The 18,820-nt window shown below is 38.0% G+C and overlaps 1 protein-coding gene across 1 annotated transcript in view; it reads right to left on the reverse strand.

The window, feature by feature from the left end:
• LOC150082650 (ganglioside-induced differentiation-associated protein 1-like) overlaps nt 1–18,820 on the reverse strand; it is a 45,274-nt gene that overhangs the window by 14,927 nt on the left and 11,527 nt on the right. The window contains exons 3-4 of the mRNA XM_090378229.1: nt 14,918–15,091; nt 5,531–5,731 (exon numbers count right to left, since the gene is read on the reverse strand). Coding sequence (XP_090234355.1) covers nt 5,531–5,731; nt 14,918–15,091 — 375 coding nt within the window. The remainder of the gene's footprint in view (nt 1–5,530; nt 5,732–14,917; nt 15,092–18,820) is intronic.

Consider the following 18,820-nt stretch of genomic DNA (forward strand, 5'->3'; position numbering starts at 1 on the left):
CGTGCTAGTGCATCGCGTAGGCCCACATCTAGAGACCTCAGTATACCGCAAACCCATGTGGTGCGGTCAATTCACCAACTACGGGTCCGGCCACGCTCCAAGCCATCTCAATAGCACTGCCCGCACCCTGTTCTCCAGGGCCTGGAGCCATTCCAGCACCGACACAATTAGACGTAACGAGATCTCCCGTGTGAAGGCGGACTTAACCAGATGCGGTTATCCATCCCATGTACTAAACAGATGCTTGTTACAGGCACAAGAGCTTACTTCCAACCCAAGACCTCCGAAGCAAGTCGGCATATCATCCGCCCACATTCCGTACTATCCAGGAGTGTCAGGACGTATCTCGAAGATCCTGAGAAGTTACAACATAAAATGTGTACAATTACCAGGTAGGAACCTACGTTCACTTGTCTCCAGTGTGAAGACCCCTGTCACACCTGTCTTACGCAGCAATGTAGTGTACCGTATCACCTGTAGGGCCTGTAACAGTTGCTACGTAGGTGAGACATCGAGACGTCTCCAGGATCGCCTCACGGAACACGACAGAGCAATCCGGCTTGCCGAAACTGACCAGTCCGCGCTTGCAGAACATTTTTGGGCTACCAACCACGATCTTGACCCCAAGCGCGACTTTGAGATAGTGGACCACGCGCGACACTTTCGCCACCGCCTATGGCTAGAGTCACTAAACATAATGAACAACCCTAAGGCATTAAATCGCCAGAAAGGCATGCGTATACATCCAATCCTGGAGACAACCGTTTTATTGATGGATGATCACTGGCGCAAGGCAGCACACGTCCGTGCTACAACAATGACGAATGAGTAACGTGCCACAGTTTGCTTGTAATGTATTTAAAAATTCTGTCAGTTGAGAAAGGGACACGAGTTCCGAAAGCTTCTGGAAATATTTTATTTTATTTTATTTTACTGGGTATACTTTAAATAAATATCTGTTAAACTATGGACCCCAGTACTCCAGGCCCATTTGTCACTATTCGATCACTTTATGGCCATAATACCTACAACGATTGTGCACAGTTGCAAAAATGCTTCCTCTCAATAGCTCGCTACAGGCAACATTTACGCTTCGCCCACAGATGCAAAAGCAATCGAATTATACCTAAAGGGTTCCGATACAAAGCCCCGTTCCACAACTCTCATATGGATCGTGCCTGCTTTAACTTCAGCCTGCGCACGTTAAATTTATGGATATCCCATCTCCACCATGAAATCAGGAACGCTGACTACAACAAGTCCAGACTGTTACAACATATACAAGGTAAGGTCTCGCCTATTGTATTTACAAACCTTATACATACCATCTGCCATCGGGCTAGTCAGACCTCGGATACCTACCGTTTACGCCAACAGCGCAAGTTCATAAACTTGAGCATAGAAACTAACTCCTTAAAGACGAACACTCGTTCAGACGACACGACTTCTTTCGTCTTGAATCTAAGTAACAAACAACTGTCCAACGAGCAGCTGAGTGTTTTATCAAACGGTATGAAATTCGCCGTTATACCATCGAAACCTCCCATCACACAGCTCGCTATGGGCATAGAAGCCAGTATTACCAACCTTCCCGAAGAAACTGCCAACGAGATCCGATTCAAGACTGCCGCAGTCCTCCGCAACACTCGAAAAACGTGCTCAAACCTCAACCACCGCCAACGTGCCGCCCTGTCATCTTTAAGAAAAGACAACTCCATCGTTGTACTTCCTGCGGATAAAGGGCGCCGGACTGTTGTGCTGGACCGATCAGCCTACCGAGAGAAAGCCTTGGCCCTATTACTCGATCCTAACGTATATGAACCTCTACCTGATCCTCCCGTTAAAGTCTTGAAACGTCTGGAAGCAAATGTTAATAAACTTGTCCACGCATGGCTTAAAGATAAGAAGATCCCGACCGCGACTCACCATCTTCTGCGTGGTACTGGCTGTCAACTACCACAATTCTACGGATTACCAAAGATCCATAAACCGGGTATTCCTCTCAGACCTATAGTGTCTTGCTGCAGTGCCCCAACGTATGAACTGTCCAAACACATCGCGAGCCTCCTCTCGCCTCTTATAGGTAATACATCTCACACCGTTAAAAACAGCAGTGAATTCATTAACACCATTAAGGACATTTCAATCCCTGATAACTCTGTCATGGCATCATTTGACGTGGTTTCTTTATTCACCTCGATTCCCGTCCAACAGGCCGTGCACTGCGCCAGAAGGCTCCTTGAGAGCGACTTAAGCCTCCAATCCAGGACGTCACTATCCACTGATGACATCTGTACCGCCCTCAACCTATGCCTCTCTAGCAGCATCTTCACCTTTGAAGACTCACTCTACAAACAAGTACATGGCACTGCTATGGGTGCCCCTGTCAGTTCCGTAGTAGCTAACATCGCCATGGAAGATCTGGAGAAGCAGATACACCAGAACCCACCTACACCTATTACAACGTGGTGTAGATATGTCGACGATATTTTTACCATAATACCACGTGGTTCTGAAACGGTACTACTAGAATACCTCAACTCTCTATCCAATTTCATCAAGTTTACCGTAGAATCAGAGGTGGACGGTTCGCTCCCGTTTCTGGACGTGCTAGTGCATCGCGTAGGCCCACATCTAGAGACCTCAGTATACCGCAAACCCATGTGGTGCGGTCAATTCACCAACTACGGGTCCGGCCACGCTCCAAGCCATCTCAATAGCACTGCCCGCACCCTGTTCTCCAGGGCCTGGAGCCATTCCAGCACCGACACAATTAGACGTAACGAGATCTCCCGTGTGAAGGCGGACTTAACCAGATGCGGTTATCCATCCCATGTACTAAACAGATGCTTGTTACAGGCACAAGAGCTTACTTCCAACCCAAGACCTCCGAAGCAAGTCGGCATATCATCCGCCCACATTCCGTACTATCCAGGAGTGTCAGGACGTATCTCGAAGATCCTGAGAAGTTACAACATAAAATGTGTACAATTACCAGGTAGGAACCTACGTTCACTTGTCTCCAGTGTGAAGACCCCTGTCACACCTGTCTTACGCAGCAATGTAGTGTACCGTATCACCTGTAGGGCCTGTAACAGTTGCTACGTAGGTGAGACATCGAGACGTCTCCAGGATCGCCTCACGGAACACGACAGAGCAATCCGGCTTGCCGAAACTGACCAGTCCGCGCTTGCAGAACATTTTTGGGCTACCAACCACGATCTTGACCCCAAGCGCGACTTTGAGATAGTGGACCACGCGCGACACTTTCGCCACCGCCTATGGCTAGAGTCACTAAACATAATGAACAACCCTAAGGCATTAAATCGCCAGAAAGGCATGCGTATACATCCAATCCTGGAGACAACCGTTTTATTGATGGATGATCACTGGCGCAAGGCAGCACACGTCCGTGCTACAACAATGACGAATGAGTAACGTGCCACAGTTTGCTTGTAATGTATTTAAAAATTCTGTCAGTTGAGAAAGGGACACGAGTTCCGAAAGCTTCTGGAAATATTTTATTTTATTTTATTTTACTGGGTATACTTTAAATAAATATCTGTCAAATGCAGGACCTTGCATATATCAATGTTAAACTCTAATTGCCTACCTCTGCATCGTCAGCAAACTCTTACATTGAACTTGAAATACCTACATTAGCAGCATTAATAAATACTGAAAGCGGTAAGGGGTCACCATCAAATCATGTGGCAACTACTCATTAGTCCATGAAGAACAATGGCCATTTATAACTATTCTGTTTCATAACGCTTAACCATCCTTTTATATGGAGAAGTAGTAACATACTTCTCCAATTTACATGATTGTTCAGGAGGAACAATAATGAAAAAGCTTTATTCTTTGCATCCAGTTTCTTTATGACAACATAGCAGTAGCTGAGATTTGTCGTAGATATCCAACTATGACATGAGGGCTGCTACTTGGAGTTTAAAATACTCATGGAGCTGCTATTCAGATCCCACTTGGGGGTCAAGTGGGCTGATTTTGCCATAGTCTGGTTATTCTGCAAGGACAAAATCCTCTGCTTTTACCCTTATAATAAATTACTATTGCACTGAGTGGGTAAGTACTGGGTTCCTTACTATTTCTAATAATAAATATCAGAAACAATAAGGACTTCATAACAAACTTATGAAGATGTAACAAATATGCTTCCAAAGTCTGCCAACAATAGAAAGGTTGAGAGGATGGCTAATGATAGTAATCAGGATATGGTACTACAAAACAATCTAGATAAATTATTTTGATGGTGTGAAAAATACAATTTACATAAATGCAAGGTTCTGATTTGGGTAGTGGTAATTCTAGATTACCTTATTACTTTTGAAGCAACACATGACAGCTGAAAATGGAAATGATTTAGTGATAATTACACAAGCTGACATCAAGTTTACTTGCAGTGCAGCAGGCCACAAAGATGGTTCATATAGTTATATCTGTGATATACAGAAAATTTTGGACTGCAGAGACAAAGTGGGTGATTATTCAATCATACAAAGAGGTGAGTAAGCCACACTTGAATGGGCTGGAGACCCCATTTCTGGAAGGATGTGCATTTATTGAAAAAAGTAACAAAATTAGTTTATTGGCACAAAGAGGTCTCTTTAAAAAGAAAGATTCCAACTCTGTATGCTGAAAAGTCTGTAAATCAGGGTATCCACAGAGATCCACCTGATCAAGATATATGATGCTTTAAAGTGATTGAATTAAACAATGGGATATCTTTGCAGCTATTGGAACAAACTGCCATATAACTGTAGGTGGCAGTTTGTTCTGAGTCTATTAAGTAAATTTAGAGAATGGTTGGACAGAAAAGGAAATACAAGCTAACATGAAGACTGGTGTTATAATAAATAAGCATGACTGATGTCATCATTCTGCTTATAGATATACTACTAAAACCAAAAAAGATGAAATATAACTCATAACTATATGAAATATTAGATAGGACTGTTCGTAAAGTTTAAATTGCACTTAATTATAAACTCTTTTCCACTCACAAATTTGCACACACATACACAAACACTTATTCACTGCTTATATCTGGAATTAAACAACCCTTCTGCTCCTAAGTTTTGCAAATTACAGTGTCTGGAGACTAGGCACCAGCGAGGTGATCTGATAGAGGTGTATAAAGCCTTGAATGGTTTAAGCATGCTCAATGCTGATGGGATTCTTCCTCTAGCTGAGAAAAATCACCTGAGAGGGCATAAATTCAAATTGAGGAAAGACAGATGTAGGATAGACGTGCGGAAATTTGCCTTTAGCCAGCGGGTGGTTGGTTGGTGGAACAGACTGCCATCCCTTGTGCTGGAGGTTGATAGCCTAAATAAGTTTAAGGCTCAGCTGGACAGGTATTTTGAACGAACAGAGGGGTGAAGTGGAAGGGGTTTTTTTTTTTTTTTTTTTGGCTGATGCTGCATAAGCTTGCTTTCTTGCATCAAATGCCTCTACTAAAATGCTAATGCTAATTAGTAATTCTTTCTATACAATCACCATTGCTTACCTTCTGTGTGGGATTCAAATTCATGTTCCACCTTATGGACTACATTTTCCAAATGGGCTAAAACTCTCACCACTTTTTCATTACTTGTTGCATTAGAAAGAGCTTCCTGAGTTTTTGATAGTCTTGTAATATAATGGTCATGAAACTCAGGATATTTTGAAGAAAATTCTTCTAATAAATCCATGTGGACTGCATATTTTTCTAAAATAAATAAAATTATAAATATTGTATTAAATTACTCTATTTACTATGCAGAGTCTCTCCATAAAGCTACTCTACTCACTGTTATTATTAAACACAAATTTGTATAGATATTCAGGAATGCTAGCAAAGCAAAATACTGTGCCATGATATCAAATATCAAACATAAAATACTACCTTTTAGTATCCTATTAATATTTTAAATATTAATACTTAAATTTATAATTAAATTAATTAATAATTTATTAAATTAAGCAATTAAAATATCGATATTTTAAATACTAACAAGAGATTAATATTAATATTTTTCTTGGATCATAAAGCAAATACAGATGGTGCAAACTTAGTAAATTTAAAATGACAATCTGCATTAGTCAGTCAGAGGTAGCTTACATTTCATTGGTCATTCCCAATACACAATATAACTATTTAATATGCACAGAGTCTCTCCATAAAGCTACTCTACTCACTCTTATTATTAAACAAAAATTCATATTCAAAAATGCTAGCAGAACAGAAAATATTGTGGCACAATATTTTAGTTTTAAATACGCAGAGAATTCTTATTACTCCCCCTTCCCCCAGGAGTAATAAGCATTACCCCTGGGGGAAGGGGGAGGATATGTTAGCCAACTTTGTCCCAAACAGAAGATCCCAAGCATTAAAAAAAAACATGAGGCTCATCTCTCAGAATATGGGATTTTCTTAAACAGGTGCCAGTGTTTTACAAATACCCAATTTTCAGATTTAAATCTGAATTGAATGTTAAATTCAATGTCATACCAATAATAAATAATACATTTAATGATTTAAAATGAAGACTTCAGCAGGAGTGAACTAGAGCAAATTTAACTGATGCTACTAGAGCTTACAATTCTGAATAAAAGAATTCTGTAACTGTAAAGAGGTAAATAAATTTATTTGTTAAGCCAAAGGATTACATGGTCATTAACTGGTAATAAAATACCAGTTATGGCAAAGGCCAGAAAGGAACAGAAGATAACAATAACACAAGGTATATAAATAATAATAAAATTGTATTTACATTAAAAGTCAGATACATATACATACATATATGTTATGTGTATATTAAAAAAAAAAAAAACACTATACGTTGGAAGACAGAGTGACATCAGCAGTTCCCTACGGTTATTGAAAATCTGCTGAGAATATATCAACATTGAGATGCTGACTCAATCTGATGGATACTGAAAAAAACATATTGAAAGAAATGATTCAATTAATGAGAAGAATCAATGAGGGCTTCTGCTTATTACTCCTGGGGGTAGGGGGAGGATATGTTAGCCAACCTTGTCCCAAACAGAAAATCCCAAGCATTAAAAAAAAAAAAATGTTTGGTTATCATGTATACTGATTTTATACAAAGCAACTTTCTTTTAGTGGAACCCAACTGAAATTTTTTATCATCGTGATTTGAAAGAATGTATATTCATGAATAGTTTTTTTGGTTTTCTCACCATGATGTGAGAGAATGTATATTCATGAATAGTTTTTTTGGTTTTCTCACCATGATGTGAGAGAATGTATATTCATGAATAGTTTTTTTGGTTTTCTCACCATGATATGAGAGGGCACATCAGCTGACCAGATTTCAGCAGTAGTGATACATTTTAACTCCTCTTAATGTACATTTTAACTCATTTAATATACCTACCCCACCCCACCCCACTTGTGGTTGGTATATTAAATTATGCTGTAATACAGTAGAATCTCAAAAATCTAGAACTTTTTTAATAAAATAGGCTGGGTAGTCTCAAGAAAAAAAAAAAAAACATTTAAGCATTATGTTCCATTAATAATTTTCAAACACCAATTTCTTTCTGTTTTATATATTTCCTAGTGTGTATATCACTGCTACTATGTATTTGCAACATACAGAATCACTCATTTTGAAAGAAATTCAATACTAGTTGACAGTGTGGCACTTAATAGTACAATAGTATGTAGTAGTGGCATGTGATGCAAGAAAGCAAGCTTATGCAGCATCAGCCAAAAAAAAAAAAAAAAAAAAAAAATCACACCATTCCCTCCAAATGCCTGTCCAGTTCCTCCTTAAATTTATTCAACCTATCAACTTCCACGACAGATGGAAGTTTGTTCCAGCAATTAACCACCCAATGGCTAAAGGCAAATTTCCGCACATCTATTCTACATTTGTCCTTTCTTAATTTGAATTTATGCCCCCTTAGGTTCGTAATCTGAACAAGTGGAAGGATCCCATCAGAATTCAGCGTGCTCAACCCATTCAAGGCCTTATACACCTCAATCAGATCACCGCGCAGGTGCCTAGTCTCCAGCCACTGCAATTTGCAGAACTTAAGCCTCTCTTGGTAAGAGGATCCCTTCATTTCCCTCACCAATCTTGTTGCCCTTCTCTGTACACACTCAAGTAAATCTACATCCTTCCTAAAATGAGGCCTCCAGACCTGTACGCAGTACTCAAGGCGTGGCCTGACCATTGCCTTATACAGAGGGACAATCACCTCCTTTTCCCTACTAGCAAAATTCCTATATATCATTGACAAAACCCCATGTCTGCATTGCTCAGAAACTTCATATCAGAATGCACAATTACTCCCAGGTCTTTTTCATTTTCTACCACCTTAAGTGTAGTACCACACAGTTGGTACGTTTCTCTGGGGTTACTTCTACCCATATGCAGTACTTTGCATTTTTCAAGGTTAAACTTTAGTTGCCACTTCTTAGCCCATCTGCCCAAATTATATAGATTTTGTTGCAGTAGCACACTGTCATTACTGTCATTAACAACCCTTCCAACCTTTGTATCATTATTTTTTAAATTGCTTCAATTGTTGAAATCATATCACACTATTTATACCTCATATTAAAAAATATTGGTCAATCACAACATCCATACCAAAGGCAGCATTCAAATCTCTGACTTTTATTTTTTTGGTAAGTACATTACCTACTGGACCAATCAGTTAGCACAAGTAAACATTTTGGTTCAATTCAACTATAGTTCTCAGGAGATTATAGGGATCAGTGCTACTATATTATTAAATAAATATAATGAATTACTCCCGAATACTTTGGCTATACACCGATGAGACAAAACATTATGACCACCTACCTAATATGATGTTGGTCCTCCATGTGCAGCCAAAACAGCTCGTACCTGCCAAGGCATGGATGCTACAATATTTCTAAATGTGTTTTGTGGTATCTGGTACCAACATGTAACCAGCAGATCCTTTAACTCCTGTAAGGTCTGTGGTTGAGATGCCTCAGATCAGAGTTGCAGTTCCAACACAAACCACAGATGCTTGATGGGATTGATGTCTGGGGAATTTGGAGGCCAGCACCATACCTGGAAGTCTTCCTCATTTTCCGTGAACCAGTCTCGAACAATCCAGGTGGTGTGGCATGGCGCATTATCCTGCTGAAAGATGGCACCGCCAGAGGGGAAGACCGTTGCCGTGAAAGGGTGTACCTGGTCAGCAATGATGTTTAGGTAGGTGGTAGACATCAGAGGTGCCCGTCACATGGATGACTGGACCCAGAGTATCCCAGCAGAACATCGCCATCAGCTTGTTTTCGTCCCATGTTGCATCCAAGCGCCATCACTTCCCCAGGTAAACAATGCACACATACCCAGTCGTCCACATGGTGCAACAGGAAACGTGATTGTCAGACCAGATGACCTTCTTCCAATCACTCAGGGTCCAGTTTTGATGCTCACATGCCCATTGTAGGTGCTGTTGCTGGTGAACCGTGGTTAGCATGGGCCCTCGGAATGGCCTGTGGCAATGCAGCCCCATTTTCAGCAGGGTTCGATGTACTGTGTGTTGTGACACATTACTGTCGTCACCAGCATTCCAATTTCTGGTGAGTTGTGCAACAGTCGCCCTTCTGTTGCTATGTACCATCCGAGAGAGCCTTCGCTCACCTTGAGCATTGATGAGCCGTGATCGTCCAACACCTCACCGGCAGTTTGTAGGTTTCCCCTCCTCAGACCACTTTCGGTAGGTACTAACCACGGCTGATTGTGAGCATCCCACCAGCTGTGCTGTTTCGGTTATGCTCTGACCCAGTCGTCTGGCCATTACAATTTGGCCTTTGTCAAACTCACTTAAGTCCACTGCCTTTCCCATCTGAAGAACAAAAATAGCCCTGATTAACGGAGCTCAGTATCAGGTGTTTTTTATACCATGTCCCAACCCACGCCGTAGTTCACCTGCAGCTGCTTCGATTTGCAAAATGACTTGCTGGTCACAATGCTTTGGCTCATTAGTGTATGTGTAACCCTCAAAAGCATTAGCAAAGGCACATGATGCAAGAAAGCAAGCTTATATAGCATCAGCCAAAAAAAAAAAAAAAAACACTTATTTCACCCATCTACTCGCTCCAAATGTTTGTCAGGTTCTGCCTTGAATCTATTAAAGCTATCAACTTCTACGACAGATGGAAATTTATTCCAGCAATCAACCACCCGCTAGCTAAAGGCAAACTTCCACACATCTATCCTACAACCGGCTTTCCTCAATTTGAATTTATGTCCTCTCAGGCAATTATTCTGAGCAAGAGGAAAAATCCCATCAGCATTGAACATGCTCAGACCATTCAAGGCTTTATACACCTCAATCAGATAACCTCAGAGGTGCCTAGTCTCCAGACACTGTAATTTGTAAAATTTAAGCCTTTTTTGTAAGAGCAACCCTTTGTTCCATTCACTAATCTTGTTGCCCTTCTCTGTACTCGTTCCAACAGCTCTACATCCTTCTTAAAATGAGGCCTCCAGACCTGTATACAGTACTCAAGATGTGGTCTGACCATTATCTTATACAAGGGGATAATCACCTACTTATCCCTGCTAGAAAAATTCCTGTATATCATTGACAAGACACCATGAGCTACTCTTGCAGACCGTCTGCACTGCTCAGAAACCTTCATATCTGCCTGCACAATAACCCCCAGGTCCTTTTCATTCTCTACCACTGTCAGTGTGGTACCACAGAGTTGATACGGTACTCTGGGATTACTCCTTCCCATATGTAGTAGTACTTTACATTTGTTAATGTTAAACTTCATTTGCCACCTCTCAGCCCATCTGCTCAACTTTTCTAGATCCTGTTGCAGCAGTGTACTGTCATTAGTGTCATTAACAACACTGCCAACCTTCGTATCATCTGCAAACCTGGCCATTAAGCCAGATATACCATCATCAATATCATTTATAAATACAGAAAAAAAAAAACAATGGACCCAACACTGAACCCTGTGGGCTCCACTAATAACATTAGTCCCCGAAGAGCAGTGTCCACTGATTACCACTCTCTGTCTTCTCCCACTCAACCATCCCTTTATCCATAACAGAAATTTGCCTCCAATGCCATACTGTTCCAATTTGGGCAGCAGTCTTCCATGTGCAACAGTATCAAAGGCTTTTCTAAGATCCAAATATATGATATCAAAGTTATTCTTTGCATCCAGTTCCTTTGTGACAACATCATTGTATCCAATCAAATTGGTCAGGCAAGACTTTCCCTTTGCAAAACTATGCAGTGTCCGAGTTATAACTGAAGTCTTGTCTGGATGATCCTGCAGTGCTTCTTTAACCAGTACCTCCATTAATTTTCCTGGAACAGAAGTTAAACTCACAGGTCTAGCATTAGCATTAGCATTAGTAGAGGCATTTGATGCAAGAAAGCAAGCTTATGCAGCATCAGCCAAAAAAAAAAAAAAAAACCCACTTCCACTTCACCCCTCTGTTCGTTCAAAATACCTGTTCTATAATTACTTGTGTCAGCCTTTGGTCCTCCTTTGTGAATTGGGATCACATTTGCACATCTCCAGTCTGTGGGTACCTCCCCTGAGTCCAAGGAAGCTCTCATAATTATGGCTAAGGGTTTGCTTACTTCCTTTGCCGTCTCCTTTAATATAACTGGATAGATTCCATCCACCCCAGGTGCCTTTCTTGTATTTATCTTCAACAATTTCTCCTCCACTTTACTCTTAGTTATTGCAAGATTATCTAGCTTACTGCCAGAGTTGAATACACCTCTGGCATTCCCCTCCCTAAATAACTCTTCATGTGTGAATGTCGATGCAAAATATTCATTTAGTTTGTTAGCTACCTGAGCAGGATCATCAACAGTTGAACCATCGATATCAAGTGGACCAATCTGATTCACCCCCTTCCTTCTAGAGTTTACATAAGTAAAGAACTCTTCGCTGTTTTTATTTACATCCTTTGCCAAAAATTTCTCGTAATCTGCCTTTGTAACTTGGTTACAGATCAGCTTATATCTATCGATTTTTGATTTGGTAGTTGTTGGCGCATCGGCTTCTATGGCCATATTGCACCTCCCAAGGTTTTTGCAGTACTTTGATCCAAGCCCGAGGCGGGAATCGAACCCGCGACCTTTGGGTTGCCGGGCAGGTACTTTACCCACTCGGCTAGCCCGGTCGGCCGCTTATATCTATCATAGGCTTCTGTGTACCATGTTAATTTATATGTATCCATGCATTTTTCTTCTCTGTCAGATGTCTAATTAGTTCATCTGACATCCATTTAGGCCTAAATCTTGAACAATATTTCTTTGTTGGTATGAAAATTCTAGTGGCTTTCAAGATTAATTCTTTGAATGCTTCCCATTTTGAATTTGGTAACATCATCAGTTGGTTCCACAGTATAGAATTTAAATACTGTCTCAGACCACCGTAGTCACCTTTACGAAAGCAAAATCTTTTCCCTTTATCCTTGATGGTAATTACCTCTTTGAGTAAATCCCACTTCAGCACACTGTGATCACTGCCACCTAGTGGTTCCTTTATCTGCAGATTCTTGATGCATGAAAAATCATTAATGATAATCAGATCAAGAGTATTACTCCCTCTAGTTGCCTCCCGAACATGCTGCTGTAGAAAACAATCATCCAATAAATCCACAAAAGCCTTGCTAGTGTGTGAGTGACCAACCCACCAATTCCAGTCAATATCAGGGAAATTAAAATCCCCCATTATAAGACATTCTCCTCCGTTAAACCTTAACCTAGCAAACATTGCATTGTATAACAATGGCGGCAAGTTATGAACAGTTAATCTATGGACACGAGGTATTATTTACTTTCCAAATCACGCTATCTAAATTCAAAATAAACCATGGAGCTTGACTAGGTCTATAAGCTACTTATAGAAAATAATTTAATCTAACAATTAAGTCAATAAAGCAGCTAAGTATAATTAAAAATGTTTCTAGAAGGCTCACAGTGTTTTTAGAGAACTCTGTCGAAAATTTCTAGAACCTTCCAGAAACATCCAGACCTTTCTTCCACATTCAACAATATTTTCAAATGTTCAGGAAAATTCAAGAATATTGTTGAATTTTAAAAAAATTTTAAAAAATAAATAGATGGAAAAGATGATTAAACCAACTACAGGTCTTGGTTTTCAGTCATTAACCTATGATATTTGAAAACTGAGGGTGATGAGAACTTTTAAGCATATATCTGAGTTTTTGAACTTATTTCCTACAAAAATCTGTCAAAATTATTTCAGGGAGAAAGTTGATGCTGACTGGTGTAATCAGAATGAAGCAAAACTTCACTATGTAGAAACAAAACATTTAATTAATTTTGTATATATCCTGTAACTGCAAAATAAAAAAATATAAATAGTTTAATTTTCTTGTGCTACTATTGAAGCGCCCCATTACCGGGGTACACAACATATAGTTCATTAATACAGGATAGCACACAGTATCAGTTTACCAAGAATAATTTGTACAATTTCCTGACTGTATAGAAAACCATTAAGCAGTGATATGTTATTTCAATCTGATTAAAAACAGTGTTTTGGTATAACTATACATGGCATTTTTAAACTTTTCTAATCACTTTTGGCCGCAGAAAATGGTGAATGACCATGCTGCAAATGATTCACTAAATTACAGAAAGCATAACTAAGCCAGTTACGCTTTTGCACTAAAGGTGGGGACACCAATGGGCAATGTTATTTGATCTCTTTACAATCATATTCCTCCAATTATAACAAAATCAGTGATGCAGATTGAATGTAAAAATGATATTTGAAGAACACTAAAATTGTCATTGATGTTGCTCTAAAAGACCACCAATTTAAGAACAATATAGATTATATTAAATTTGGTGTTCTTTGCGGGGGAAGGAAGAGGATATCCACTTATAGGTTAACGATAAGGAAAACTATCCCAGGCGAGAGGATGGTAAATAATGAGTCGGACTGAAAATTCCTTGAAGTTAGGAAACTGGATTGATGAATAATTCTGATTACTCTGACCAGATTTCAGAATATATCTATATATTATTAAAAATATACAAATAAAATCTAACTTTGATTAAACATGCAATAAAATATTGCTGTAAAATGTTCAAAATATACTAAGTTAAAAGTGTTAAAAACGTAACAATAAAAGCTGAGATAGCCATGCACTACTGGCAGGAAAAACATTATCTCCTAGCAAATGTTAAAATTATTGATAGTGCGCAAGACTTCCAGATACACTGCTAGTTTGAATCTGCCCACATATGCAGCACTAGACATACTCTGAACAAAAATGATGGTATGTGAATGCATCCAATCTTTGAATCTCAATCTCATTTGTAATCTCAATCAAATTTCAGGAAATTTGATTGAGATTACATTAATCTTGGGACAGTTGAGAATTATTTCATAAGTCTTTTGTTTCCTCCCTTCCTCTCTTCACTTTTATTCAATCTGACACTTCTAAGTTTTTTTTTTTTTTTTTTTTTTTCCCCTCATGTATTTATACTCACTGCCTCCAATGCATATGTTATTTAGCCAATTAAGGCAACATAGATGTCAAAAGCTCCTGTGTATTTAGATTTTATGATTTTACTTCATTATATTTTTAATACATTTAAATCAGTATATTTTAATTATTTTATTGTATGTTTAATCAAAATTATTTATATTTTATTTATATATTTTTAATAATAAATAAATATATTCTGAAATCTGGTACAGATAATCAAGATTATTCATGCAAATATGAGCTTATTACAATGTAATACAAAATTCATTTACATATCTGTCCTTTAAAAGAGATTAATAAAATTCATTGGCAGTTTGTACACAAAAGGGAATACAAGGGATAATGATAATAATAATATAATAAAAGAAAAAACACATATACATACTTACTCATCCGGATTTTTTGTTCGCATGTTGTAAGTTTCATATTCTTAGTGTGTTCAGGAAAGAAATAGCATCCATATGTAATGATCTCTATGCACAGAGAATCTATAAGTTCCATTATTTTTTTCACTTTATGATACTCACTTGTGCCTTTATTAGGAAATAAACGTGGCATATTTCCTGAAACCACACAAAAAAAAAAATTAATAAATACTACAATATAAACCTGAAAATTTCATTTATTGATGTTTTTTAACTTACGAGAGGGGTTCAACAAAGATCCCCCCCCCATCACATTTGTATCACTCAGAAGTAGTTGTGAACAAACACCATGTATTACACTTTTCAACATAGTCACCAGACAAAATGGCACATTTTTACCATATCCCAGTTTTGTAGAAGTCCTCTGACTGTCTTTCAAACCATGACTTGGCAGTAGAAATCACCTCATCATCAGCAGCCGCATTTTCCACAAAAAAGATTTCAGGGCAGGAAAGAGGAAGAAATCCGAAGGTGCGGGGTTGGGGGAATAAGCAACATGTGACAATATTTCAGTTTTTAATGGCACATCAACAACATTTCATATCCACATTGCACCCTTTCCTTCTTCTGGTAAGGGGGTCAGAAGTTTACTCATATGCAACTGTTGATGGATGATGTTCTCCACAGACCTTACACTAATTTGGAGCTCTGTAGCTAGTTCTTTGATGCTAATATGGTGATCTTCCAGGATTAATGCATCAATTTTTGCAACACTCTCTTCTGTTACAGCAGTTTCTGACCATCCTGTGATTTCTTGATCAAGCATTGAGGTTCTTCCACATTTGAATTGTTTATACCACTGTGCAACAACAACAACAACACTGTAACCTGGGCAGTTTTTTCTATAAACAGCTACTATTTCTTTGTGGATTGCTTTGGGTGTTTTCTCCTTGCAGAAAAAGAAACCAAATCACTAATCTGTATTCCACTTTATCCACTGTGACACTTCACTTATGACACTTACGTTGGAACGTGGTCCTTGATGGGTGGCTAGCTACTGATCATGGCAATGTCCGTAAGATTGCCTACGCAGATGACCTGGCCCTTTTGATTATGAGAAACTGAAGATTAGGGCTAGCGCAAAAGTCCAATAACATCTTGGATGACCTTAACTCATGGTGCAATGTACATAAACTAGTTATTTCCATTCCCAAAATGAAACAGCTTCTTCTTAAGGGCAACTTAAATCTAAACAGACTGTCTGTTGTTAAATTAATAATCAAAGCATCACACTAGAAAGAACATACAAATATCTTGGGGTAATGTTCAATCATAAACTCTCTTTCTTTCAACATGTAAAGTATATTTTGAAGAAGATTAAGGCTTTAACAGGGCAAATACTTAAAATTAGTAAAAACATTTGGGGTATAAAATCAAGTACATTAAAGCTATACTATAAAAGTTTATTTTTGCCTATCATATGCTATGTGGCAGGTGCATGGGGCTTTAGGGTGGTTAATAGCATGGTGAAAAAATATCTTATCAAATCAGCATTTTTTCCTTCTTGCCACCTCCAGATGGATTTATCTGAAAAGGAGGATGTTGCTAGATTAAGATCTGAGTTTATGAGAAACTGGCAATTGGAATGCTGCTATTTCGAGCAGGGCTACATATACAGTAAAATCTCTTTAATACAAACTCGTTTTATGCAAAGTACTCATTTATATGAAGCATATACCATTCTCCCACGGAAGGATAGGCTTTTCTATATAAATATATTAATTTATTACAAAATTCGGTTAATGTGCATTACAAAGTTCTTTTTCACCCTGTGAGAAATAAATATTGTCATTTTGTACGATTAATACAAATCTTGACAGAGCTATCCGATTATTGCCCCTATTATTGCCTCTGGCTACCCGGCTCCCTATTTCCCGAAGGATGGCACTGACTTGTTAGAAATTAGTTTTGTGTACACAAAAGCAGTTTATGGTAACTACAACATCAAGTGCACTCTGAAAAACACCTTTCTGAAGGATGAGTTGTTAAATTAACAAAAGAATAAAAAGTTTTTCTAAGTTGTTTACATGCACTTCCTCACTCTCCAAGGGAATAAGGTCAGTTGCAATCGTTACCTCAGTTAAAAGTCTTTTGCTACTGTATACAGCAATCTAATTTTTGTGTCATTTTATCTGAGCTGATGGTCTTTTTTGGAACTTGTGTCTTTAAATTAATTTAAAATTTGTTTATATTAAATCTTATCTAGCAGTGTTATGGTGACAAAATGTAAACTGACGGAATTAAACTAAAAATTATACAAGAGACTGATAGGATGGAAAGAAGCAAATGGACATTGCAAAGGAATGCAACATCCTTTTACCTACTTTATTAACAATACTGAAAAACCGAGAAAGACTTGAAGAAGTGTGTGACAACAGCGATGAAAAACAGGAAACGAATTTGTGGTGCAAAACACGAGGAGCTTGAAACAAAACTTTTCAAGTGATACCAACAAATGCGTGCATCTAATTTGCCAATATCAGGTCCAATTTTGCAAGAAAAGACAAATTATCTAGCTCAGAAACTTCAAATGCAGCAGTGGCTGGCTCCAAAGATTTAAAGACAGGAATAACTTGGTTTCGTGAAATGTTTGTGGTGAGGCTGGATTAGTCAAGAAAGAAAAGGCTGCAGACTGGTTGTGTTCTGTACGGTCCATTCTTGAAAAATATGAGGCAAAGGGTATTTTTAATCTTGATGAGACAGGTTTATTTTATAATTTGCTGTTCAAGAAGAGTCTTGTCACGGTGGAAAACTACTACTACCAAAACCACCACTACTGTGGGCAAAACCTAGTTTAGTGGACATAAAGGAAGCAATGGTTGGTTGTTTTTGGGGTTTTTAATGCATCAACTATGTTAGTCACAGTTGGTTAATTCATATGGTATACTAATTTATATAGTCTTTATTGTGTATTATGTCATGTAGTTAAAAATTACAAAAATAATAAAAAATAACTAAGCGTACTTTGTAGGAATAAACATTTTTTTTACTTATTTTTATTTACCATTTTATTATTGTTTTTTTACCTTTGAAAACTCTGCACATGACCATTATTTTAAAATTGAAACAGCCAGCTCTGAATCAGATACATATGTTTATATAAACTTTTTTCATTGTTTTCAGGTCCTGAAAGTATAGCCCAAAACATGTTATGAAACACTATATATATATATATATATATACACACCGGTGTTCAAAGAAAGTGCATCTCCTAGGAATTTCCATTTTCTAACCCTTTTTTGCAAAGGTATGTTACATTAACGAGAGATATTCTTTAAGATTGCATTTATTACTTTTAATAAAGTATAAAAATACTGCTAAATACAAAAACAACTGGCAGTTCTATCCCATCGTCACTCCATGTATACTTACCCTCTCTCCCACATAATTTGTGTTCTCATGACACCAAATGTTTTTCTCCTTTGTATGAATTTCATGTAATATAACTTATACATCAAAAAAAGCCACTAGTTTATTTCTGCAAAGGTCCTCAGATACTGCAGCCTTACTTTTCTTAAACAAAAACTGATTTTTTTTTTTTTGCTTTTCTTTTCTCTTGTAAAGTTGTTTATAACAAGAAATTACATTTAAAGCAATCAAACCATTCATGATTAGCACTAAAAGCTTCTTCACTAGAGATTTAAATACCTAATGAAGATATTATCTAATAACTGAAAGCAATATTACAGTTGCAATGAAATTTATAGGAAATTTTGAGAAATTTTCAATAAATAAACAAAGAAAACTGATTTATTAGCAATATGACCTGAAGTGAGTTATCACGAAAAGTGGCAGCACATCAAAGACAAGTAGTGATTAATGAAATGACAAATAATGGGGTGGCAAACAATGAGTCCTTGCTGTATA

Source organism: Mastigoproctus giganteus, chromosome 7, assembly GCF_048544385.1.
Source record: "Mastigoproctus giganteus isolate SK-2022 chromosome 7, ASM4854438v1, whole genome shotgun sequence".
Lineage (NCBI taxonomy): Eukaryota > Metazoa > Arthropoda > Arachnida > Uropygi > Thelyphonidae > Mastigoproctus > Mastigoproctus giganteus.